This window comes from Balaenoptera musculus, chromosome 7 (genome assembly GCF_009873245.2).
Source record: "Balaenoptera musculus isolate JJ_BM4_2016_0621 chromosome 7, mBalMus1.pri.v3, whole genome shotgun sequence".
In the NCBI taxonomy this organism is placed as follows: Eukaryota; Metazoa; Chordata; class Mammalia; order Artiodactyla; family Balaenopteridae; genus Balaenoptera; species Balaenoptera musculus.
Genome location: NC_045791.1, coordinates 111,221,799 through 111,248,396, shown reverse-complemented (window position 1 = coordinate 111,248,396; position 26,598 = coordinate 111,221,799). Strand labels below are relative to the sequence as shown.

Below are 26,598 nucleotides of genomic sequence, written 5' to 3'. Positions count from 1 at the left end.
TTACAGGGAGAGGCCGACTCTGTTCTCAGCAAACTCAAGGTCCCCCAGCTGCCAGGAGCGTTCCCCTCAGAAGGCAGCGAGGGAACTATAAATCACCGACACTTTTTCCTGTCACAAGAGAAAATGTGCTTTTGTATCACAGACACAGCATAATTTCTTTGTGTACCTGGCAGGGAAACGGAGGGTCCTCCTGAAATCCCCTCCCCTGCATTTGTGCATCATACAAACACACCCTGTGTACAAACCACATGCCCGGCCTCGGGCTGGGCCAGGCGGGTGGAAGTATAAGCAAGATGTGGTCTCGGGGGCACTCGAGAGATACTGGGCAGTCAGACGTGCCTGGAGAGAGTTACAGCAATAGGGCCACTGTGAGGGGAGTATGGGGGTCACAACAAATGCCACAGTCCCCCCAGAGAAGGGGACATGGGATGGGGGTACCAGAGGGGCGGAGGCGGGGGCACGCTAGCACAGAGCATGAGGAGACGGGATGTTTTCAGGACGCAACGCTAAGATTTGCTCATTCACTCCACCTGTTCCAACGGAACACCTGCTCCCGGCAGCTCCCCTGCAGGTGCAGAGCACCGCGTGAAAGGGACAGACCTGCCCCCCTGGTGGAGCTGATCGGGGACAATGCCCCGGGGTTAAAAGTGCGCAGAAGCTGCAGCCACGGGGTAACCTGGAGCAGCGCTGAGGGCAGGGAGTGGGGCGGCGGGATGGCTAAAGAATCGACATTTGACGGGGCCCAGGGGAGGCGGCACTTTGTGCGCCATGTTACGAACACTTCTCCATCAACCATGGAGGTGATTAGATGAGATCAGTGACTTGCAAACATGCCCTGGCTGACTAGGTGACGGATGTCCTGAACAACAGGATAACACTACACGCCTACCAGGAGGGCCACAACCCAGACCGCTGACATCACCAAAGGCTGGTGAGGATGTGGAACCACAGGAACTCTTGGTCAGTGCTGGCGGGGTTGCAGAATGGTGCAGCCACTTTGGAAGAGAGTTTTATGGTTTCTTACCAAACTAAACCTATTCTTTCACCCTGTGATCCAGCAAACGTACTCCTTGGTATTTACCCAAAGGAGTTGAAAACTTATGTCCACACCAAAACCCACACGTGGATGTTTTTACAAGTTTTATTCATAATTGCCAAAAACTTGGAAGTAACCAAGATGTCCTTCAGTAGGTGAATGGATAAATAAACCGTGGCACATCAGACAATGGAATGTTATTCAACACTAAAAGGAAATGAGCTATCAAGCCCTGAAAAGACATGGGAGAACCTTAAATACACATCACCAAGAGAAAGAAGCCATCTGAAAAAGCTCCATACTGTATGATTCCAACTGTATGACATTCTGGAAGAGATAAAGCTATGGAGACAGTAAAAAGATCAGGGGTTGCCAGGGGTTGGGGGAATGTAAGGGTGAAAAGACAGAGCACAGAGGATTTTTAGGGCAGTGAAACTGTTCTGTATGACCCTACAATGGTGGGCACACATCATTATACATTTGTCCAAACCCACAGGATGCACCACACCAAGAGTGAACCCCAATGTCAACCGTGGACTCCGGGGGATGATGGCGTGTCCGTGCAGGTCCATCAATTGTGACAAATGCTCCGCTCTGGTGGGAGAGGCTGCGTGTGGGGGGTGGCGAACGGTATATGGGAAATCTCTGTACTTCCCCCTCAATTTTGCTGTGAAAATTAAACTGCTCTTAAAAAGTAGTTGAATAAAAAGGATAAATTAAATAAACAAAAATTTTTAAAAGAACGACCCTGAGAGAGCAGACTACAGGTCCTAAGACGGGCCCAGAAGAAGGGCCCCAACCGTCCCCTGCCGGGCAGGGCACTGAGTGACAGGAAATGTTCCCTTACTGGGAACCACATGAGATCCACGCTGGCATTGCGTAGACAGTGGGGAGTCTTCCCTACTGACAGAGAGCATTACCTCTGCTTATTTATTTACACCACACATTTAAACAGGTAGCAGGGATTCTCTGGGTTAGAAAGAACGTGTTTCTAATACCACAGCAACAAAACAAGCTCCGGTGACAAGTCAAGGTTCACCTCGTCCCCGGGCTCTGTAAGTTCAGAGGCTTCACCTCTGGCTAGTGGATTGATGCCCAGGAGGGTAACCTGGGTTGGGGAGGGGTGTAATCCATTTCTGGACCTGGGGCTCCCGTGTTCAGGCTGAATCACGCCCAGCCTGCCTTGCCGAATCCTGACAGCACGGAAACAGAAACGCACAGGTGCGGCGACGAGAGTGGGGGGCGGCCGGAAACAGAATCACTCTGCCCCCTGCAGAGGGCTGCATGGGCTCCCGCAGGCAGTGGGCAGGGGCGCAGGAAATGCCACTGGTGCCCAGCCAGCATCCAGGTCCAGCCCTTGCTCCCTCCCCAGGAGTGGCATGTCGGGGTCCCCACCTCGTCTGAAATAGAGATCCCCAGTGTGACCACCCATCCCAGGGACAGGAGGCGGTCCACACCCGACATCGAGGGGGAGTCTCACGTTTCAGACCACCTGCTGAAGGCACAGACGGCGTGGGTGCAATCCTGGCTCCGCCCACTGCTAGCTAGATGGTCTCAGCTACGGCCCCTCAGTTTCCCCATCGGGGCATCGGGAGTAAGAGCACCCACCTGACTGGGCCATTTTCAGGATTAAAATAACTCTACGTGCCAAGTGCCGGGACCCGTAAACGCGCCGCATCACAGCCTCAGTGAACACCCTCACTGGTCTTCCTTTGCTCCCTGAGCTTCTCTGGGGCCGCGTGGCTCCTCTCTTTGTACCAGTCTTGGGGGAGGGAGGAGGGCCCTCACATCACCACGCAGCCAGGCCTGCGGTGGGAGGCACCCTTCCGAGCCACCCCCAAACCTCGGTGCCACCCAGCTGCACCTGGCGGGCTTCACAAACCCCCTTCCGGGGCACACAGGAGCTCAGAGAAGGGGGCTGCTTGAGGGGAGGTGCCCAACAGGCGCTTCAGAAGGGGCCGAGCGCAGGGCACGGAACAATGTCCCTCCTATGCCCGTGCAGGCTGGGCAGGGTGCACCAAGGGGCGGGTGGACCCCAGGCAGGGGAGACCCTGAAAGCAGCCAAGGCCTGCACCCGCCTCCCCTAGACCCGTCTCGGCCCGGCTGTGCCCCATGGCACCAGCTCCCCTGCCCGGGTCCCAGCTGGTCTAGGCCCCGGCCTGGGTGCAGACCTCCTGCGCCCGTTCCCCTTGCCCAGGCTGACCCTCGGGAGCAGGGCGCTGCCTCCTGCCCTGTGTTCCTGGCGCCCCATTCGGGCCTTCCTGCTCTGTTTATTTGCACAGCCAGAAGACAAAAAGCCATCGCTCTGACTCACTCATGCTCCCCCGTCGGCTCTGATTCATGCAGGAGGCCCACGGCGGGGACTAACCCAGCCGTTAGCCTCCTGGTTTCTTTATGTCTCTACGGCAAAGGCAACTGCGGTTTCGGATTGAGAATTCAAGCACAGCTCACTGCATCCGCGCGCTCACGGGCGTACTGCAGAGGACAGACAGCCTGGAGGGAACTGCCTGCCCAGGGCTCTCCCTCCTGGAGACCTCAGAGCCACTTCACCCGGCGGTGATGGAAACTTACAAACATTTCAGTCGTCCTTCTGAAAAGGATTTGGCCATCTGGCAAGGGTGGTCCCGGAATGTGCCAGAAGTATGCATCCGACGCAGCCCAGGGTGTGAAAGAAGACAGCCTCAGAGCAAATTAGATTACGGTTTAGAACTGGAAAGGAAATGTGAGACTCAGAGCTGGGGGCTCAGCCCAGGGACACTAGGTTGGGAGGTGCAGGTGTGATTCAGATAGTAGACGAGGCTGCAAACCACCGGGGTCCAGGCTTCTAGAGAACCTGACTTGTCAGGATGGGAGGGGGCGTAAACCCACCGGCACCGCCAGCTTCTCCTTCAGTCCTGCACGTGTGCCGTTCATCCCCGAAGGCCAGGAGCCCGGGGTGATTGATCTGAACCTTGGATTCCAGTGACTGGTGAACACAAGTGCCTCCAGAAGGTAAGGAGGCTTCTTGCTTGGGGCTCCTCTCAATCTGGATTCGGGGAACAGTCAGTTCACTGTATTTTCTCCACTTGCTTCCACAAATCTGAAGTGCTTTATGATTAAGAGCAAATATCCCCAAATACAGAGAGAAGAATAATAAAAGAAAGACAAATGAGGATGCTGAAACCAGAGGGTGGGGTGACCACAGGGGAAGAGGATGAGCTAATTCCTGTAATTAAGCGCTTATGCCGATCTGCCCGGCAGATAAGGGCAGAAAGCAGAAAGATACATGGTCCCCCCCCCGCCCCGCCCACCAGAAGCCGGCCTGGGGTCCCAGTAGGGAGCCCAGCTGGGCCAAGTTGATGGGTTCTGGAAGAAGACATCAAATGATCCCAGCATTAAAGGCACTCTGAGAAAACGTTGGACAGGGGACAGGGTAGTGACAGTGGAGTACAGAAGATACCAAAAAATATATATTTCGCATGTTACTTCAGAAGGAACCAAAGTTGTGACGTGGAGTGAAAGTTCCAGCGAGGGCGGATCTGCAGGAGGGCAGAAAGCTGTCTTGCGGGAGCCCTGCTTTACCAGCGTGGGCCTGGGGGTAGGAGGGTAAACCAGAGTCCAGAGGAAGGGATGCTTGGTAAGAGCCTTCCACTCTCCCTCTCAAAAGTCCTGGTTGGTTTCCTCAAATTGCATAAGTGATACATGGCATTTGCGGAACATTTGGAAAATAAAGAAAAGCAATAAAAATAAGAAGGAAAGGAAGATTTTCCACTAACGTTCTGGTCTAGAGACATTTGTCCTTACCTTTCTCTCTCTCTCTCTGGACGAACACACCCATGCAAGCACACTCTGAGTTTTCAACCTGGGATCATATGTTCTGTTCCATTGTATAACCGTTTCCCTCACATTATTAAATACTTGCTTACGGCACAAAATCTGCTGACCGTATAGTGTTCCAGAATATGGCTAAACTGCAGTTTATTCAAGCAATTCATTCAGGACATTTTAAACATTTCCCTCATATTAACAAAGCTGATATGAATGTCTCTGCTGCTAGGCAGAGCCACCGTGATTCACTCAAAGATAACTCCTAAAGTGTATTTGCTCCATCCAAGCCTATTTCTAATTTTTCAATCTTTTTTTTACCTACTGTCAAAACCTCTTTAGAAAGATTTTACAATTTACCTTCTCCCTAGCAGGGACAAGAGGACCTGTCTCCTCACACTTTCCTCAATAATGGGAATTATCGTTATCTCTCTATATTTTCCACTTTAGTAAAAAAAAAATAGTATCCTCCTGTTTTATTTTGAATTTCTTGGCTACTGTTGAAGTTCAACACTTTTATATGTGTATCGACCTACTGAATTTCTTCTTTTGTAAATTCATATATTTTGCCCTTATTTTCTACTGGGTAATTGTCTTTTCTCCTATGGACTTTTAAGGGCTCTTTGTCTCATAAGAATATTGATCCATTATAAAACACAGTGTAAATATTTCCTTCCCAGTTCATTTGAAAATTCTGGATATCCTAGTTTTTTGGTATTTGGAAGTTTAATTGTTGAACTGAGTTGCAGTTATTCCTTTTCTTTGTGACTTGCGTCCGCTACTCCTCAAATGACCAGCTTCAAGAGCCAGGCTCCGTCCACATCAGCACCGTCATTTCCGTTCCCTCCGTGTCCACCGTCAGGCTCTGCGGCGTCCCTGCTGTGCCCCACCCGGTGGGCTGGGGGTGGGCACACATGTCAGTGACCCCCGCCGGACAGAGCCACGGACCCTGACGGGACGAAACGACATTCATCTTGTCCGCCAGGATTCACCAGGAGGCCTGATTTTCTATTAGCTCTGACGGCCGATGTTTTCATGGAGAGGTTGGGTGGGTGGACATTGTGACACCCGACTGGCTGCAGGGACAGTGAGAAGGACGGGGTAGGTGGGAGGGGGCACCCTGTGTGTGTGCGCCCAAGGGTGCCGACTTCGTTCCCGTCACCCGGACGGTTATATGAAAACCAGCTGCAGGAAGGATGGAGCCCAACCGCCCAACATGGCACCGCCCTACCCCGGGTGCTGGCGCAGTGTCCACAGTGTGTGGCACCCGGGGGGATATGGCGAGCCCTCGGTTCGGTTACTCAGAGCAGAGGTGGCCGGAGAGAGGAGCAGTATCCCCAGGCACAGCAGCGCTGGGCGGCACTCTTGCATCAAAGAGCTTGCCCTCTGCACCTGCACTCCATCCTCGCACCTGTGCTCCGTCCTCGCAGCTGCGCTCCGTCCTCGCACCTGCGCTCCGTCCCCACAGCTGCGGGAGGAACCACGCAGCAGTGATGCATCGGGGCCCCGGCACAAAATGCATCTGGCTTGCGGGGGTGACCCGGCTTCTTGTCAGGCGGCGACACAACTTAACTAGGGGGCCGGCAGGCAACCTGAGTCCTGTCCTCCTGCCTCGATCTGAGTTCTCTCTCTCAGCAGCTTGAGGGAATCTGTCTGCCTCTCTTCCTCCCTCCCTGGTGCTTTTCTTTTGGGGGGAGGGGTGCACAGAGGACCAGGAAGGGGGGAAGAGAAGCAGCAAATTTGCTTTCAGCCACTCACCCCTGCTGGCGAGATTCTTTCAGACCTGCTTCGCGTTCTCCTGAGCCCTCCTGTCTGGATTCTCAAAACACAGTCCATGAGCCCAACACTATCTCTGGGGTTTCTGCGAGTGTCTCAAAGTGCTGACTGCGTGACACCACGAAGGTGACGGTGTTTTCAGAAACGGAACTGAATCACGGCGGAGGAAGCACCGGGTGGGCCACTCTCCCACCCATCTCCCTTGGTGGGTCCCTGGGGCACAGTGGCTCAGGGAGCAGGCGAGGAGTTAACCCGGCAGTGGGGGAAGGAGAGAAAAAAGATCAAAGGAGAAAAAACCGCCCAACTGGCCCTGAAGGATGGCATGCCACCCCTTTCCCCATGTCCCTCTCTCTGGGCGCGGTCCCCACCATGCTGGTCACATGTCCACTCTGCACTGGGCTAGGGTCCCAGCCCTTAGAAGGCGGCACTGGAGAAAGAGAGGGATTTACCCAAAAGAGCAGCGCAGGGCCAGAGGCCCCCCTTCTCAGGGATCACCAGCTCGGGGTGGCCACGGCATCCCCTCTGAGGGTCTCTGAGCCTGCGAACCAGACTGAAATCGGCTCACTCGTGCGCAGGCCCTGGGCTTCAGGGAGCCCACTGCTGGATGCGATAGGTCCAAACGCTCCTGGGCCACCCCTGCAACAGGTGCGGAAGATGATCCCCCTCTTGTCTGTGGGGTCGATGGTTGGCAGTGCAGAACCTTGGGGCCACTCCCGCCCCTGCGCCCCTCCCCCCGTCCCCCAGTCCACCGTGGAGAGGCTTCCAGAGGTACAATCAACAGGCCACTAAGTGTGTTATCAGAATTGTTTGAGGGACTTTTTTTATGAACACATTAGGAAAGAGATTTCAAAAGGAAAATGCTTTTAGGCAACACAACTTGACTAGATGAGAAGCATCTGATAAGCGCTGAATCAAGTGGATAAACTGGATTACGTCTCTGGAAAGTGGAGAAAAGGTAAAGGTCTAGCACACCTCCACCCCCAAGTCCCATCAAGTCACCAGAGAGGCCCACAGCCTGACTCAGGATTTTTTTTTGCTGGTAAAATACACAATTTACCATTTTAAAGTATACAATTCAGGAGAATTTTACACTGCTGTGCAAACATCATCGCTATCTAGTTCCAGACCTTCTTCATCACCCCAAACAGAAATCCCACACCCATTAAGCAATTCTGTCCCATTCTGCCTCCCCGCCAGTCCCTGGCAACCACGAATCTACTTTTGCCTCTTCTGGATATTTCATGTAAATGGAGTCGTACACTATTTGGTCTTTTGTGTTTGACTTCTTTAACTCAGTAATGTTTTCACGATTCACCCATGCTGTAGCATGGGCCAGAGCATCATGCCCTCTGGCTGAGTAGCTTTCCACTGTATGGAGAGACCGCACTGTACAGACCCCTTCCTCAGCTGATGGACATCTGTATTGTTTTCACCTTTGGCTATTGTACATGGCACTGTTATGAACATGAGTGTGCACTTTTGTATGAACACCTGCTTTCAATTCTTTGGTGTATATACCCAGGAGGGAATGGCTGGGTCCTACTGGCTCTTGGAATTTTGATAACCGCAGGACTATGAGAAACTTAGCCCATCATTTTACAGGCAGGAAAACTGAGTCCCAGAGAAGCTATGACACGCCTCAGCCCAAAAATGTAGGGCTGAGAGCAGGAAAGTGATGTCCACTGCATGTTCAAATTCAGGAAAAGTCCTATTTGGATTCTCAATCCCCTGGACCCAAGACAATGGGTTTTTCCCAACAGATTCACTTGGGGACCTAGCCTGCCCCTGCAAGAGCAACTGCCTTTGCTTTCTGTCTAATTAAAATTTCCCCAAATAGAAAAAATACCACATCAGAGAAATTCACTAAGGGAAAGAATTACATATGATTTGTTCTGGAAACGGTGATTTCACCGAAGAGCAAAATCCATTGTGGAGACGCACGTTGACCACATATAGTCGCGAACATTTAAAACCTCCAGAATTTACATTGTGGAGAGGCAAGCAGGAGAGAGCACAGTGGGTGCCGGGAGCCAGAAACACACCAGCTTTGCTCTTTGTGTCCTCACTTCCCCTTTGCCTCTTTCTGGTTAGCAAAAGTGAAATTACGTAATTAACACTGAATGATACTTGCTGTAACTTTCAAAACATACACAACACAAGCTGATTATCCAAGAGTTTGTTTCATAAAATCTGCACATTGACACGCTTCTGAGGAACGAGCCAGGAGGATGAAATCTGTCATCTGTGCAAATAACGCTTTATCACCATTCAGAGAGCTCGGCCGCTCCAGCAGAAGGATGCTTCACGAGGTGGCCAGCACGGTGAGTTGGCTTCTCTCAGCAAAGCCAGGCGCGTCCTGCTTCCCCTGTGAACCTCAGAGGTGGGCGGGTGTCATCTCCTAGAAGTCTACTGTCTTTGGACGAGCGAAAGCTTCAAAGTGAAATTTGACAGTGGGGTTATCTACAGGAGGAGGAAACCAGTGCTGAGTTCCCACGTCTTCTCGTTAACCCTGGCCGAGGCTGAGCCACACTGGCTCACGCTCAGGCGTCCGTCCGCGTGACCTGAGGGCAGATCAGCAGCAGCTCCGAGGCCGGTCCAGCCCAGCTGAGCACCCGCCTCCTGGGCTCCCCACGCCTCTGCAGGGTGGCCACCTCAGCCACCGAGCTCTCAGGGACCTCTGCTTTCTCTGGCACCTGGGGCACCCGGTGACTCTGGCAGGGTCCTGCAAGTCGGGCGCCACCTCTGGGACGTCTCTGATGGCCCTCTCGGGGTGATGCGGATGGCCGGGAGCAGGTGGCAGGCGAAGGCTCTGCAGGTCCTTGTTAAGTCACGCGGCCCCGCAGCCTCCCGCCTGGGGCGTCATCACAGCAGCGCTGAGGCAGCCCTACTGGATTTTACAAAGTGTCCCTTTTCTGGAAAGGCCGGGAGGGTGTTTGTTCTGATAAACCACTGTCTTCTGGGTTTCTCAGGGACCCTTGGGGAGACGCGATGGGTCTTCAGGGACCAGCAGAGGGAGGTCCGCGCCCGCACACACACCTGATCCTTCTGTTTCCTTATTCAGGGGCCCCGATCCCCTCAATCGCCCTATTCCGTGTGAAATTCTCCACACATCACTTTTCCCTTTCAGATCTTCAATTTCTCTTTTACTTTGCCATTCCTGAAAAAGTTACCTTTGTCACACATAAATCATAAATGATCGATTCATGTTTCCAGAATCGCTGGAGACGCGTAAGATTAAATTACTCAACGGTGAAATTATGTGAAACCGTTCATTTTTGAAATGTAATAAAACAAAAGTGGATGTCGCAGAATAGTGATCTCTGAAACGAGCAGATAAATATATCACAGTTCACGCTTCTTGCTTATTGTTTAATTAAAAGAAAATCTCTATCCTCAAAAAATCGTCTAAAAGAGAGTTCCGGAACCGGCAGTCATTTAACATCCGGCAAAATAGCCTTGAGTTAACTCTGCCCTTAAAATACTTGACTGTGTGGACTCTTTACACAAGAGGGGTGTGCGTGGAGATCCCGTGCAGCCCCACCACGGACACCATGAAATATCAGCCCAGAAGCACCCGCCGGTGGAGTCACCACATGGTTTCATGCAGTTCTAGGTGGTTGAAGCAGGTCATTTTGTATAAGAAAAATCAACAAAACAGGACACACCAGGCTTTCTAGGGCACAGATATCCGTTAGGGGCACTTTTGTTCTAGTATCAGTGGAACAATTTTCTTAGAAAAGAGTCACGATAGCCAGCAAAGGAGAGGGAGTCACCCAGCACACAGTTTGGGGGACGGGCGGTCTGGCGGCACATCTATTACTGAGCTGCACTGAATTTCCAGAACACCCAGGACTGCTCTACTGAGAGAACCTGAGACGGGGTGTTTATTCCCCACTCCTGTTTGTGCTGTTGCTGCGGCCTGATGATGGGCTTTTTGTTCATCCTTTATCACTTACTACGATATGAACGCCTTCGTGGACTTCAGTTATTAATCATGATAGATCTCAGCTAAAGAATAAGCACAAAAGAGGATGCAGGGTTGTAGGGTCGGGGCGGGGGAGGAACTGAGGAAGAAAGGCTCACCAGACAGAAAAAATGCACGAAGGATCAAGTCTTTCTGAGGTTCCCGCCGACGCGTACAGATATCATGAAAAAGGACAACAAGGTGGCCATGTGTATTCTGAAGACTTTGATTAGTTACGACCCAATGTATACGTAGTATGCAATTTGGGATGATTTAAACTCAGGAAAATTAATCTTCAGTAAGGATGTTGTTCATCAGTCAAACCCAATTATATGAATAGAGACGTGGCGACGCTCTCAATTCAAGAAAGAAAATAAAGCCCTTTCCAACCCCCCCCCCCGCCGCCCCTTTCCTCTCCAATTTGCAGTCATTTTAGGCATTTCCCAAAGAAATGATAAGCACCTGTGTATTGATCAAGGCAATCTCATTAGGAATGGGATTTTCAATGTACACAGCCTTCCGGAAGTGACCCGGTAAGTACAGATCTTCCTAATCCTGCAGGCTAGCTCTCCCTGTTACTCTTCCCGAGTTAACAGTCTGAGTTATGGAGGCAGACGACTAGGTAGCAGGCACTTTCGCACCCACAGGGCCAGAAAGTCAAACAAGGCAAATGGCTTTTGACTTCTGATCCCACTACACTCCCTGCAAACAAATCTACTTAAGGAGCTGAGATTAATGAAAGGAAATAGCAGCTCAATGTTCATTTCTAGATCTCGTGATTGAAAGAACATGCTGCCTGCTTGCATTCTGACTTCCAGAATGTTAAATCAAAGTCGAACACACACAGAAATCCACCACGGCCGCAGAGGCAGAGATTAGAAACTATTGGCCTGTGTTTTCTTTCAGGGAGTTTGTTTATTTTACAAGCTGTTCCTCAAGGAGCCTTCACTTGTCTCTGGAGCAGGCAAAAATCTCTTGCATCTCTAAGAAGAGGGACATACTCAGAGAGAATTGAACAGAAAGGCCAGTGTGGTATTTCATTTGTGCAGCAATAGAAAAACATCATGAACAACAAAAGCTGGGGCATTTGTTCTCCGTGGGGAGTTGGACAAAGGACCCCCACACCTCCCCTCCCCAAGCACAAGGCTAAACACCCACCGCCGGTTTCCCTTCTGCTTTGCTCTCCCTGACGCTCCGGAGAGGCCCTGGCTGGGACCCCAGCACAAGCCTCAGCCCTGGGGTTGGGGTTGGATGTTTGGTCTCCATCGCAGTGTTAATAAAATTAGGGTTTTTGCCCAAATCTTTCCCATCAGTCACACACCAGATCTGCACGTCCCGAAAAACAAATGTGAACCCTCCATCACAAACAGCAAGGAAAAGGAATCTAATGGCAGACAACATAATTTACCATTGCCCCCCAAAGATGCAGGTGGCTATTTTTAAGGTCGAACATGAGCTAAAAAGAACGGAGTATTTTTCAGAATAACCGAATTTGATAACTTAAAGCTCGTTGGGCTCAACCCTGTCCTTCATTCAATGGATGGGGAAATTCTGGTCTAAAGAAAGGAGGGATGTGCCCAGTTTTAGAGGCATTGCTCTTAGGATGTGAGAAGTGAAATTACCATTCTACAGGAGACATCACGAGAAGCTGGGTCATCTAAATCTTCCCCTGATCAAATAAATAACAGAGGAAAACGATATTATGGGAAGAAATTGAGCAACAGCAACCTCCACAGACACCACGCCTCGCTCTCTCAACCACGTTCCCTCCTACACATAATCACAGGATCACATTATTCTAAACAAGAGAGTTGTAGATAAAATAATACAGATATTCAAAGCACGTAAGACATTGTTTTGATTCAAAATGACTCTATTTTCCACTAACCACGAAACATTTCTCAGGTTGGAATAAAGTTACGTGCTGGCTTTTCCAGTGTCTGATTCGAGTCTCCTTTTAGCATGACAACTGTTAGCAATCACTGAAGAAAAATCCCACCATGCCTTAGTTGACATCAGCATGGAAATCGCAGCGTTAATGTCACTGTATCTCACTCCAAAATAAACGTTAAATTAAGGCACATTTAATATAACTAAATTGCGGTCAAAGACTTAGCCAAACGCAAAATACGTTCCTATTAAAAACAAACAAATATTAATTTAAAATAACCATGACTCAGTTTACGATTTGATATCTCTGTCAGTCTCTCTCTCTCTCTCTGTGTCTCTCTGTCTCTCTCTCTCCCCACCCCCCAACTGTGTACTAAGACTTCAATCTCTACACTTCTTGGATGAATAATTCTGATAAATCATCGGCTTTAGAACAGTGTGTGTGGGGGATATGTAAGTCAATATAGACTTAGTATCTTAAAAGCAAATGTTGTGTCAGTTTCAGGTGAATATTTCCTAAAATTCCTTTGAAAAATATATTCCTTATTAGCAAAGGGATAAATGTATTGATTGGTATTTCTCCTCTAAATTTCTGGGATTCTACTCTTTGTTTTAGAATTATAAGGAACCACTTCTAATTCATTATATATTGCAAATATGAGAAATGCCTAAAATTCTGAAAAGTGCAATAATGCAAATGATATCAGGGAAAAACGTGGATTTTTGCTCAAAGCACATTTTTTTGGTTTATTACTCTGAGATAGGCATAATCATTCCTTATATAATTTGCCCATTTGAATATAGAAATTTTAAAAATTCCTGTGGAATATCTTTTCTTTCAAACTTTTTATTTTGAGATAATGGTAGAGTCACAGAAAGTTGTAAGGAACAGTACACAGAGATTCCCTTACACTCTTCACTTGGTTTTCCCCAGTGGTAACATCTCAAAAAACTATAATACAATATCACAACCAGGAAACTCACACTGATACACTCTCCAGACCTTATTCAGATGTCGCCAGTTTTACATGCACCCCTGTGTGTCTGCGTGTATGTGTGTGTGTGTTTCATTCTATACAGTTTTATCACATGTGTAGACTCAGGTGACCATGTGAAATATGTTTTTAAGCATTTTCTGCTTTTAGTGTTTCATCTTGGCTTTACCTTTGGATGCATCCATGTCTGTATCTCTTAGATTCTATGTCTTCTTTATGGCTTTGCTTCTTGGCTACACTAACGTATTCATCTCTTCTTTGAATTTTATTGCCTCATCCGTGAATTCTTTGCTAGCAGAAAGCTTTGTATTTGGTTTGCTTTTTGCAGCACATTTATCCTTTCCCAGGACAAGACACAAACATAAACAGACTTTCCAGCATACATTCACAGGGTTTTTAAAGACACCAGTGAGAATAGATTAATATAAATACTAAGCTTAAAAACTGTCATAAAAGTTCAGCCTTTAAAACTGGCTTATTAAAATATTTGTTTTTTTTTTAAGCCCAGATTTAAACTACGGTTATGAGTTATGGTGCTCTGCTCAGAAAGAGTTTACTTTATGATCTTTTCACCAGGCGAAAGGAATCTGGCATCTGTGCCGTCTATCCAAAATATAGTGAAGCAAAGAGGATGAAAACTCAATTCTTTCAGGTTCAAGACTTGTCTGAAAATAGTACAGCTTTCAGAAAACCTCAGTAAAGTACTACATTTCAAATGACCTCAAACAGCTACTCGCCAAGTCCCAAGCCTCCAGCTCCCACTCTGGCCAGATGGGTAGCAAGACCTGCTTCCTGCAAGATTTAAAGAGTAACTACAAATATTTAAGGAAACAATACCCACGTAACAGAGGTCAGCCCCTACATCAGATCTTTTCAGTGGGCATTTTATAACAAAACATTACTTATATTTCAAGTAGCTGGGCCATTCATTCTACTTCTTCCCCTGACCAATCAAAAGCTCTCCAAGGATTCTGCATTTCCATTCACCATAGGGAATTCATTTTCTTTCACGACCAGCTAGCATTCTGAATTTAGCCATTAACGAACACTTCCAAAAAGTCAATTTTCAGGAGAGAGGAAAAGGCTTAAACATACTGGATGGTTAGAGGGTCCTACTCTGTTCTCCAAAGTAACTGAAAGTTCTTAGGGAGAAAAAGGTAGTATTTTGAGGATGGGAACCTACTGAAAATCTATGCAGATTGCAGAAGTTAGAGAGATATCATCTTTAACCACAAAGCAGAGAACACGAAAAATGTCTGATAAGTAATCATCACCTCCCCACACCCTCCCAGCCAGGTGCCCCGCCAACCCTGCACCGAAGACTCAGGCATTTAACGAGAAAACTGAAAACTCCTTTGGAGATTTTCAGATTAGATGAACCCTGCTGACTGTCCAAAGACACCTGATTTATTGTGTATTTGTATTTTTAAATACCAGGCCAAAGGAAAAAGTCAGGATAAACATTAGCACCAGCAGTACTCTGATTTTCCCTGTGTTTCTCTTTATATCAAGGGACAATTTCGGCGTTTAATGTGGTTGCTGCTCGTCTAGACACAGCTTTTCTCATATATCTCAATAGACACTAAAATCACATACAATTCATGGAAAGGTCTAGAAATTCCTTACTAATACATATACCTAATGCGTCTTAAAAATGTTACAAATAAATAACAAATGCCACGGAGCAACATTTTCAGGAAATCAAACCAATTATGACTGTATTTATACTCATACAGACTAACAGCTTAAAAACAGAAAGAATACAAAAGTTTGTCGAACATGCCTGATAAGTAAAAGCAAGGTGCGCCCAGGATCATCAGTGTGTCAAAGATTTTCACATTTCCCTTCTCTTTCTGTACAGAGTGGGTATCTATCCACCTGAGGAAACTGGTTTATCAGACCTAGTCAGTTATATTCAAGTACAGAAAAATAAAAATAAATGGGCTCCATGGAGATCATGTGCTCTCCAGCTGAATGTGTTTCTCTTACATTTCAGGGACTTTTTTCCAAGAAAACTCTTAATGCTTTTCATGTATTCATTATAAGTAATATCTTTTATTTTTATATAACATTAACTGTGCTCTATGTCTGATTCTCTGTTTTAGGAATGCGATTCTTTTCAAATGAATTTTAAAAGATCCTACGAAATTCTTGCATTAAGGTAATACCTCTTGCTTTTGTTTTCAATAATTTTCTGGAGGGAAGTCTTAATGATAATTCTGTTGACTTTTTCCTTAAACAAAGCTATATATGTGTACGTTTTAAAAAGATGACATTCCTCATCTGTTTGTTCTTATTTCAGATGTGCTATAAACTATGTGTGGTAGAAAGGGTACATGGAATTAACTAATGGAAGCTCATAATTTAGGCAGCAAAAACCAGAATTAATGTATTATCCCACTGTAGCATTTTAGTACTCGGCCAATCCAAACTTTCTTTCCTAGGGAAATATGTGATTGAGACACTTTCCATCTGCTTTTGACAAAGATAGGAGAAGATCCCCGTAAGTTACTCTCTGCTAAAAATTCTTTTTAAAAAGCCTATAAAATGACTATCGTCTTAGGGGCCTATTTCACCCAAAGAATTTTCAGTGGCACAGAAATAAAAACTAAAAAAATAAAATAAAATCCACCTGTGCTAGATCAGCCTTTCGTAGCCACAGCAAAAACATTTGCAGATATTATAAAACACACAGGAAAGAAATGGATATGCTTGGGAGAATGGGCGGCTGCACGCTCTTGATTAATCTAAATTCCTTCTGTGTGAAGTGGAGACGTGAATAAAAACACTGCAAGATGAGCGAGAAACTAAAACATACCAAGTACGAAGGATTTTTAACCCGGCTCTCTCTCCACCAAAAATCCTCCACCCTTCACTCCATCGTCTGAGACAGGCATGGTCACAGAGCCTTCTGGAAAGGACAGGACAGCGTCTCCGCAGTTAGACATTGTCTAAGGGACTTCCAAGGTGTCTGGTGGAAAGGGGCCGGTGCAGGACGCCCTGAGCGCTCTACTAGAGGAATCCAGAACTCCCAGTGCTCTCGGCAGCCGTGTCCCTTTGCCTTCTCCGGCGCCGGGCCCTGTCGCACCGCCTCCCTTTCCCCGCAAACCTGTTTCCCAGCCTGGACCCCTCGCGCTCTCCTGCGGGGCCGAACGCTCGGACGTAGCGCGGGCAGAGCCCCCTCCCAGACTCTCGAGGTTCAAGGCTGGGGCCAGAGACTCCCAGCTCCGAGGTCCACTCCACCTGCCTGCGGGCAGCCGGGGTTCCCAGCGGCGGTGTCCGCGCTCCGATCTCCGCGCCTCAGCCTCGGCCCTGTCCTCCGCGCTCGGGGCGCGGATGGTCCCCGGCTTTCGGGCTGCACCGGCCCCGGAGCCGCCAGCACAGGGCAGCGTCCTCCCGCCTTCCCCAGGCAAACCCAGGCGCCGCCGGTCCGCACCTCTGCGCCCACCGGGCGGGCCAGGGCGCCGACGGCCGGGTCCCCGAGGCGCGGGCCGGGACGCCCTGCAAGAGCAGTCGAGGAGAACTGGGTGTCCGCACGACGAGCGCGCTCTGCCACTCCCCGGGAACGGGGCGAAGCCAGAGCCTGGCACGGCCCGGCCCAGGCAGCTTCCCGGGCGGCCTCCGCTCCGAGGAACGCAGTGGGTAGCTGGTCCTCAGATCTGTCCCGGCCGGCTCCGGGCAGTTCTTCTGATGCCCACTCCCCCGACAGTCACCCACAGACCCCCACCTCCAACAGCAGCAAGGACGGAAAATACCACTGTCACCAGTCGGCACGTTCCCGACTGACACACTGCCTGGGAGATTGCACAAAACCACAGGGGTGCCCCGGCACCTGGAAGCTTCCCGATCGACCCCCGTCTGTTGCTAGGAGGAAAAGCGCACCCCATCCTGGCCGCCGCGGCCCGCCCGCTGAGGAGGGCGCCCGTCGCACGCGCAGCACCTACCCTGGCGCGCCGGTCCGGACGTGGGTGGCGCGGCGCTAGTGGGAGGCGGACATGGACCACGCGCCCTCCATGCGCCACACGGAGAAAGCGTAGCTGAGGCGCTCGTGGGCCACGTAGCTGCAGCTGGTCATCTTATTGTCCATCTCGTCGCTCTGCAGGACCTGGTAGAGGAAGTCTATGTACCTGGCGGCCAGCTTGAGCGTCTGGATCTTGCTGAGCTTGTCCGAGGGCAGCGTGGGGATGATCTTGCGCAGCGCAGCGAAGGCCTCGTTGAGCGACTGGGTGCGTTGGCGCTCGCGCACGTTGGCCAGGATGCGCTGGCTCTGCAGCTCCTCGAAGGACTGCGCGCTCGGGCTGCCCTTCTTGCCGCGCTTGCCGGGGGTCGGGCTGCCATCTTCGCTCGACTTCTTACTGTAGCGCCGTTTCCGGCCGAAGCGCTTGGGCTGCCGCTCGAGCTCCTCCTCGCTGGTGCCCAGGCTGTCTACGGGGGACACGGGCGAGCTGGAGCCCTCCTCCATGGCGCCCGCCCGGCGCGCGTGGGGCTGGGGGCGCCGGGCGCCGAGCGCGCGCCGCTGGCCAAGTCCGCGGTCGCCGAGCACACGCTCTCCGAGCTGCTCGAAAGGCTCTGATTTCAAGGCCGGCTTGTGCAAAACCGAGGTCTCCGGGAGAGGAAGTTATTCTAACTTTTTTGGAAACCCTAGCCGGGCTGGGTTGCTAAATAGTTGTCAGGAGCGAGGGCGGCGCGCTGATTGGCCGCCGCGCCCGGGGGCAGGACAAGTTCTGGGGCCTTCGCTGGCCGCCCCCGCCCCCCGGCGCGGCACTTTCAGTTTTGCCTCCCCCTCAGGCCCCGGCCGCGGCGGGCACCCGGGAGTGCCGGGCCCTCGCGCGCCGCTCGCGCCTCCATCCCGGGCTCTGACCGCTCTCCGGCCGCGCCGCGCCCTGGGCTCAGCCGACCCGGCTTTGTCTGCTCCTTAACTGGAGATCGAAACCCGCCGGGCTGCGGGGTCTCTCCCGCGCCGCGAGGGGTGCGGGTGGCGAGTCCTACCCTGGATGCGCTCCCAGGAGGTGAGGACGCGGCGGGGAGCCCCCGGGGGCGCCCGGGCCAGTGTGCGCCTTGCCTGCTCCCGGGCGCACAGCGAGTTCGCGCCGTGGCCCGCACGTTCGGCCAGGGGTGGGGGACGTGCGGGGCCAGTAGCCCCGGCGCCCAGACCGCGGGCGTACGGACACGCGGGTGCCCTTGGAGACGCCGCTCTCCACGCACGCGCCGCGGGGATCCGTGGAGACGCGGCCTGCTCTGCCCAGCAGTTGTATGGGGGAGTGTCTCACCCCAACTTGCTGGGGAGCCCCGGCCCCGACGGCCTTTGTAGGCCGTCCTTCTAAGTGCGTTAAAACCTCAGCGCCACCGCGAGCCTCCGCGGGAGCGCCCGGCGCCCACCGCGCCCACCTGCCTGGCCCCGCCGGGGGTGCGAGAGCGGGGCGGGGGCGCCCGCTAGGCCGCGGTACCGGGCCCCAGCCTCGGGGCCCACCCTCTGCTTCGCAAATCGGCTGTGGACAGAGGGCGGTCTGGGGAGCCGCGCGGCCTCCCCTTCGCTGGGCGCCCGCAGGGCAGCCCGGGCGGCCGCAGAGCGGGGGCCCGGCCTCGGCGGGCGACACCGGGGACGTCGGCCCCGCGCCATCTGGACGCCGAGCGCGGGCGCGTTTGAAGTGGTTCGGGGGCTCTTTGTTCGCCAGGCCGTTCTGGCTCGGGGCCTGGAGGTGGTTTACGGCCTGGATGCCTTTGAACCTATTCCCAGGTGACCCGGGCTCAATTAGACCCGGGCCTGAGCGGGCTGTCAGGCGAGCCGCCTGATCAAGGGCGGGCTGGGCCCTTTTATTGCAGTTGAACTCGGGGCCGGCGTGGCTGGGCCTCGGCTGCTCCGCGGGGCCGGGCCGCGCCCACCGCGTTAGGAAACCCGAGGGCGAGCGGCTGCGTGTGCGGCCCGGGCGGCCCAGAGGGACGTTTCCCACCCCCGCAGTTAGCGATGGGAGACGGAGCTGGGGGGAGAGGCCCGCGCACAATGTGGCTGCGTCAGAGCGCTGTTGGTTTGCAGTTTCTTCCCCACCCGCGGGCTTCACGATCTGAAAACTACAGGATCCTAAGACTACGGGGTCCTGGGAGTCGCCGCGCCCAGCCCGCCTCGCCTGACCACCCCCTTCTCCAGCTCTGGTATGGCGCTCAGATTATCCGGCGGAGCAAAATAGCTTTCCGTGTCTCTTTAAAAAATCTAAAATAAAAACTTAAGGAACAAAAGAGAGAGCGAGAGGGGCCTGGGGAGCGTCCTGGCCTCGCTGGGGCCCAGCCTTCCCGAGGCTTTGCGCGTCCGAAGGGCCTGCGCCTTATGGGAACAGCAGCGACTTGCTGCTCATTACCAACTCCGTGTGTCACTCAGTTTGCGGAGACCGAGGGCCCAGACCCTCGTTTCCCGCCCAGCTTACATAAGCCCAGAGACATCCCTCCCCCTCCCCCTGCCCTTGAACCCAGAGAGCGTGTAAGGAGGAGAGAAGCCTGCCTTGTAGGCTGCTCCAGCCCACTCTGTCTGCCCTACTGCCCATGGGCATGAGGACAAGTTCTGGAAGTCCCCTCTAAGAGCCGATCACCTGCCTGAGCCACAGCAACAGGGTGGAGTTGGGCTTACAAGGGGCTGACACCGGATATCCCAGGCACAGATCACCTACAGGTAAGATTCTCCTGTAGGAAAATCCCCTTTAGAAATTTCCCTTTGAAAAATCGCTCAAGAGGGCATAGGACAAGACCTCATTAATAACAGTTAGACCCTTGCCTTGAACGTCTAATGTTACCACGACAAGGCTTAAAAGGATGGTTCCTCCAGTGTGCAGTTGTATATGGTGGACGGGTGCCCACTCTCCTTTCCATCCTTCTACAGATCCTTCCTGAATTGCAGGAGTTGAAAAGCTACAAATGACCTTTCTCAGACTTTGGCAGCCCTGGTCTGCAAGAGGCAGTCCTGTGGGATGTGGAAGGGAAGAAGGCCATGGCTCTGCCCCGTCCTTGTTAAGTCCAGGGGTGGAGATGTTTGGTTGCTCCCGGCACTGCAGTGTCTGGTCACATCTAGAGGCAGGGGGAAAAGCAATCCTTTTCTGGAGTGGAACCCAGCAAGCCTGGGAGCTGGCAGCCGGGGCAGGAGCAGTAGCTGCTTGATTCCAGGCTGGTTCTGGAATCACTGTTTTCCTGGTACAGTGAGGCAGTGGCTCCAAGCCTGCAGTATGGTTTGCAAGTCGGTCGCAAAAGCTCTAGCTAGAGTCTGTTTATCAGCTCCATTGCAATTCTGTCATATTTCCTAATAAGTTGTTTCCTGCATAAACTAGCCAGTGTGGGCCCTGTTCTCTGCCAAAGAACTCTGAGACACCCCGACTGTGGACCATAGTGTAGAAGATGAACGCTAGGGCTCTTCCCAGGGTGCCTTGCTTTCTTGACATCTCTCACTTGTAATGTGGGAATAATATGGGACTTTGCCACACGTTTATTAATGCCTTTAAGATCAAATCAGCAACAAACTCATGCTATGATTTTTTTTTTTCACATGGAATATATACCAATTTCAGTTTTAAAACAACACCAGGGGGCTTCCCTCGTGGCACAGTGGTTAAGAATCCGCCTGCCAATGCAGGGGACACGGGTTCGAGCCCTGGTCCGGGAAGATCTAAGCCCGTGCGCCACAACTACTGAGCCTGCGCTCTAGAGCCCGTGAGCCACAACTACTGAAGCCCACGCACCTAGAGCCCGTGCTCTGCAGCAAGAGAAGCCACCGCAATGAGAAGCCCGCGCACCGCAATGAGGAGTAGCCCCCGCTCACCGCAACCAGAGAAAGCCCGCGCGCAGCAACGAAGACCAAATGCAGCCAAAAATAAATAAATAAATTTTTAAAAATAAAAATGAAAAATAAATAAAAATAAAAACAACACCAGAAGGATCAACCATGGCCTAAAAAGAATGGGAGAGAGAGAGAACAAGGTGTAGGGGTCTGGGACAGAAGCCAGGCTCCTCTGCATAAACCTTGTTTTGTAGATTTGACTTTGAAACCATATAAATGTTTCACATAATTATTTAAAAATTAAACCAAAAAAAAAAAATTAAACCAAAATGAGAAAAAAATAGAAATCCCTAAAAAGTCAAAAGCAAAATCAGACAGATGTACCTAATTTTGTATCATCTTGGTGGCTTAACCATGCAGACAGAAATAATTTAAGATCACTTTAAACGCTGTGATTTGACTGTATCCATCCCTAGAGGGATAGACTGTAAAGGAGAGAGAAAAGAACCGCATAAAGGCTTAATCTGTTTTCAGTATTCATAGTTCTAGTAACAGTATTGCTGCTGTCATTCTGAAACTGTGAGCTAAAGCAAGTTATTATGTTTACATCTTTGGGAATCGAGATTTCCACCCTAAAAGAAGAGAGATACAAATATAAAATGAAAGAAGTTAGGTAAGAGCATGGCTTTCTAAATCTGTTGGAAACATCAGTATGAGCTCATAATGTATTTCCTCTTCAACAATGTATTTCTTGACCCTGACCATCGAAAAAGCACAGAAGCACTGAGTGACGCAGGGGCAGTGCACACCACTGGTGTCCATATGGCGGTCTCTCCTTGAAGAAATGGCTGACTTAAGGTCTGGGGCAAGACGTGTACAAGATAAACGCGGTGCATCTTTTTACATCAGAGAGCAAGGAAGCTTTCAGGGACTCCTGGTCCTGCTGGGATCGTGTTACTGCCCAGGAGTTTCCCACCACGGTGGATTGGGAGAGGCTGTCATCCACTGTGGTTCTAGGAGTAGCTGGATTTAATTTAGCTTGACTAGAATTCATGACTCAGGAAGGCTTGTTTTCTCTCCCCAGCCCCCCACTCCTTTCAGATAGTTCCTTTAAGTTCTCACCGTCCTGTCTTGTTTGTTTTTAATCTTAAAATCTGTCACTTACATCTTCCGCCCTGTCCTTCCCTCCCCCACTGCTCTTCAAACTTTGCACTTTCCAGTGGAGCCCAGCAGATCCTGTTGACTCTGATGGGTGGAGAGATAAGAGGACTTATGGTTACACTCTAATAAAAACACGCACTTTATTGGACACTGGAGGGAGGAATTAATGGAAGACAGAAGAGTATTAGTGCAGGCCTTTTCATTATCACTGACTGTGTGGTTCATGCCATGCTAAGCAGTGGGGTAGGACCCAGGCAGCAGAGACTTCGCAATGCAGCACATTGAGGGGTATAGTGGAGTGTGCTGGACCCGGGCTGAGGGAAGGCTGAGAAGGGAGAGCCTGGCAGGTCTGGGGTGCTGGGAAAGACATCAGCAAAGGGGGAGCAAGTCTACCAGGAGAGATGAGAATGTGTCGAGATCCACGGGGTGAAAGAGTCATGGGTGTCCCCATAATGGGTGGGTCCCTGCACCTGGGAGCTCAGGGGATCAGTGGCCAGCACTCTCTTGGTTGCTGATGATACAAACACAATCTGTACCTGCTTAACAGAAAAGGAATTTCTTCACTACTTGCGAAGCTCAGGCTCTGGCTGGCTTCAGGCTTAGCTGGATCCAGGAGTTTCAATGATGTTGTGTCTCTCTTTTCCCTCTCCACCCTGCAGCTCTGCTTGCCTCTATATGTGAGCCTCACTCTGTCTTAGTACAAGCCTCACTCTGCCCTCCCCCTTGTGCCTGAGGATGACAGGCATGACACTTCAGGGTCATATTATCCTGGGATGGCAACAGTAATTAAACAGTTTTCTCCTCTTGCTCCAGCAGAGAAGGTAAGCATGGAACCCTGACTGGCTGGACTTCCACCATGTGGCTGGGGGCCTGGGGGCCCTGAGATTGGGGAGGTTCTCCCTGGAAGAGATGCTGGGCCCATGAGCAAGGCGTGTACATTGTGGTGGCACCGGCGAGGAATGTTGGGGCCAGGCTCTCATAGGACCAATGACCGAGTTTGGATTTCCTTCTGAAGGCAATGGGAACCGAAGGAGAGTTCTAAGGAAAGATGTGATGACCGACTTTTACTTCGAGAGAAGTTGGAAAGTGACAGCCAGCTGGGGAGGTTGCATTCACCCATTTTTCCTCTTGCTGTATCTAGTTATGTTTTCACTTTTAGGTTTACCAGTTGGGAACAGGGAGACATGCAATTTAAACACTGCTCCATCTCGTAAGAAAAAAAGGTAAAACCCAGCCACGTCCAGTCTGTGCAGGGGCAGAAAAAGAACAGGATGAGGAGGAATGAGGGTTCAGTGTTCTGTGACTGACCAGAGGATGAGCTTGGCTTAGTCCCTTCGTCTCAGTGGGACTCAGTTTCCCCTCTGTGAAATAATGGGTTGGAGTGAAAGTTGCGTGAGGTTCCCTTAACACGACAAGGTCTAGGTTCTGTTTTCAGAAACTGATATCCGGGTTGGGGAACTTAAGCTTCGTGTCACACTTGGACACGTTGTGGCATTTTAGAAAGACCGGGGCCAGGGTGGGTACTTCCAGAACCTGGGGACCGTGATTTCCTTTAATCTGTCTAAGTAATGTGCACGGGAGCCTTGGTGACCACACATGCCCTGACCCCTCATAAAGCCCCTGTCCTGTTGTGGCCTGGTCATAAACTTTCCTGAAAAGGTCATGTGAATTTATCGTTCCCCAATACTTTATAATTAGAAATTATGCTCTCTCTTCCATGTGACACTTGAGTTTTAGCAGATCTTAAAACTGTATACATGTTTTAAAATATTCTTCAGAAAACTTTAATTGCACAAGTTGAAAATTCGACTGAAAAAGTCCTGAACACCTATCTAAATAAACATACAGATTTGACCTCAAATGTTTCAAAGAATAAATTTGGAATTAAACGTGCGTGTGTTAAAACTCTGGTTATATCTTAAGTATAAAAGCTCATCAAAGAAGTCTTCTGGGGGAAACACTTCAGGGTGTATGGCAAATTTCTCTTTTATAGAGGTCACCAGAGCGGTGGGGAAGTGGGCACAGAGCTCTCCCAAGTGACCGGGACACAGAGCGATTGGCTGTCCTTGTTTAAAGAGGAAAATGTGAGTGTGTGTGTTTACGTAGGGATAAGGGGTGAGATGTAACTTCTCCAGGCTACACATTATTTAGAAGGTTTTTAATTATTTTGCTTGACTCCATTTTCCTACTTCATTTCTTCATCTTCTACTTTAGGGAAGATGGATAAATAACAACCCAGGTGTACCTCAGTTTCCCCTCATCACGGGTGAAAGTGCCGGGGAGGGCGCTGGGCTCCCTCGGGCTGGAAGCCGGTGGGGGGCGTGAGGCCTGCTGGCTCCAGGCTTCTCCCTCCGATTCTGCCTTCCCTCTTCCGGCCCTGCTGACTTTTCCTTACCCCTCTTCAAAAAGGGCCTCACACTGGACTCCGAACTCCGAGGAGACACTATCTGAACTCTGAATATAAAGGGAAACTAGCTTTATTTTAGTTTTTTGACGGATACTTTTTTCCCCCTGGAGGAAAAGTTAATGAACACTAGTATCAAAGGATGCAAGTGTCACCTTTATTTCCCTGGGTCACACAGGAAATATTTTGTAGGTATGTGGTCCATCTTTTGGGTGGGACTCCTATACCCTGGGTCCATTCTGAAACCCTGCTAACTCATGGCTGAGCAGCTTGGATCACAATCGCTCATATTTTGGCTGTAGAGAGGTTTGCAATTTAAGAGGAAGAAAATGTTTTTACTCATTTTCCATTTTTAAAGTCGTGTAAAAAATCTGGAATATTGTTATTTTTTAAATTCCACGAGTAAAATTTTGGTATATAATCAATAACAATGCACATGATGGGAACCTTCAAATAACTAGATGTTTTCTTTATGCTCAAAGTGAAGGAAAATGGTCAACTCAATGAAGAGGAAGGTGAAGGAGGAGGAGAGAAGGTGATGAAGGAGCTGATTACACCAAGTAACAAACCCAAGAAACAGAAAACAGCCTTGTGCTTGCTTCTGGGGTGGGTGGAGAAGTGGCCCAGCTTCCCTCAGCACCACGCCACCCTCTTGACTCCCTTGTTGTATGTCTTGAGACACTGAGATCCCCAGCCAGCAAGCAAGTATATTCCCTATACAAAGGCAAGAAAGCGGATCTAAGTATGGGATGGAGAACTGGGTCCCTATCTTCTTTTTTGAAGGTATAACATACCTGCAATAAACTGCACCCATTTTAAGTTTAAAATGTGATACCTTTTGACAACTGTGCAAAACATTTCCATCACTCCAAAAAGTTCCCCTGTGCCTTTTGCAGTCCGTCACCTCCCCCTCCCCAGCCACTGGCACCCACAGATCTAATTTATGTTCCTGTTTTGCCTTTTCCAGAAAGTCATAAAAACGAAGTTGTACAGGACATAGCCCTTTGTGTCTGGCTTTTTACACTTAGAATAATGCTTTTTAGATTCGTCCACACTGTTGCATGCATCTATAGTTTGTTTCTTTCTATTGCTGAGTATTCCGTTGTGTGGAGACACTACAATTTGTTTATCCATCTGTCAGTTGATGGACATTGGGGTTGTTTCCAGCTTTCAGTGATTATGAATAAAGCTGCATTCAAGTCATTGTTTAGACATGCTTTCGTCTCTCTCAGGTAAATACTTAGGAGTGGGGTTGTTGAGTCCTATGTAAGTGTATGCTTAACTTCAGAAGAAACTGCCCAACTGTTTTACAATGGCTGGACCATTTTGCATTCCCACCAACAATGTATAAAAGACCAGCTGCAGATGGCTATAATAATAAAAAACAAAATAAACAAACAAACAAAAAACAGAAAACTAGCAAGTATTGGTAAGGATGTGGAGAAATCTGGTGATTTCTTAATAAGTTAATTATAGAATGATCACATGACCCAGCAATGCCACCCTTGGGTATATACTCCAAAGAATTGAAAACAGGTGTTCAAACAAAACTTGTACACAAATGTTCATAACAGAGTTATTCACAATTGCCAAAATATGGAAACAACACAAATGTCCATCGATGGATGAGTGGATAAACAAAACATGGTATAGCCATACAATGGAATATTATTTAGTCTTAAAGAAGAATGAAGTACTTGTTTGATATCACTTATATATGGAATCTAAAAAATACAGCAAACTAGTGAATATAACAAAAAAGAAGCAGGCTACAGGAATATAGGCGTGGGAGAGTGGGAGGTACAAACTACT

General features: G+C 49.9%; 1 protein-coding gene and 1 long non-coding RNA gene across 4 annotated transcripts in view; one reads left to right on the top strand and one right to left on the bottom strand.

Moving 5' to 3' along the window:
- Positions 1-18,093, bottom strand: part of TWIST2 (twist family bHLH transcription factor 2) — a 50,101-nt gene extending 32,008 nt beyond the window's left edge. For 2 of the 3 annotated variants that reach the window (XR_005020710.1, XM_036858963.1), the window contains exon 1: positions 17,410-18,080. Coding sequence is in view for 2 of the 3 variants with exons in the window: in XM_036858963.1 (XP_036714858.1) it covers positions 17,445-17,927 (483 nt within the window). In the remaining variant the exon portion in view is untranslated. Of the gene's footprint in view, positions 1-17,409 lie in introns of all 3 variants that reach the window. The other variant, XM_036858962.1, reaches the window with a different exon arrangement.
- Positions 18,094-18,325: 232 nt separating this feature from the next.
- On the top strand, positions 18,326-26,283 carry LOC118898282. Its single transcript, XR_005020655.1, has 3 exons — positions 18,326-18,474; positions 24,376-24,466; positions 25,269-26,283. It is a non-coding gene; the product is annotated as an uncharacterized LOC118898282 (long non-coding RNA).
- The last annotated feature ends 315 nt before the right edge of the window (positions 26,284-26,598 follow it).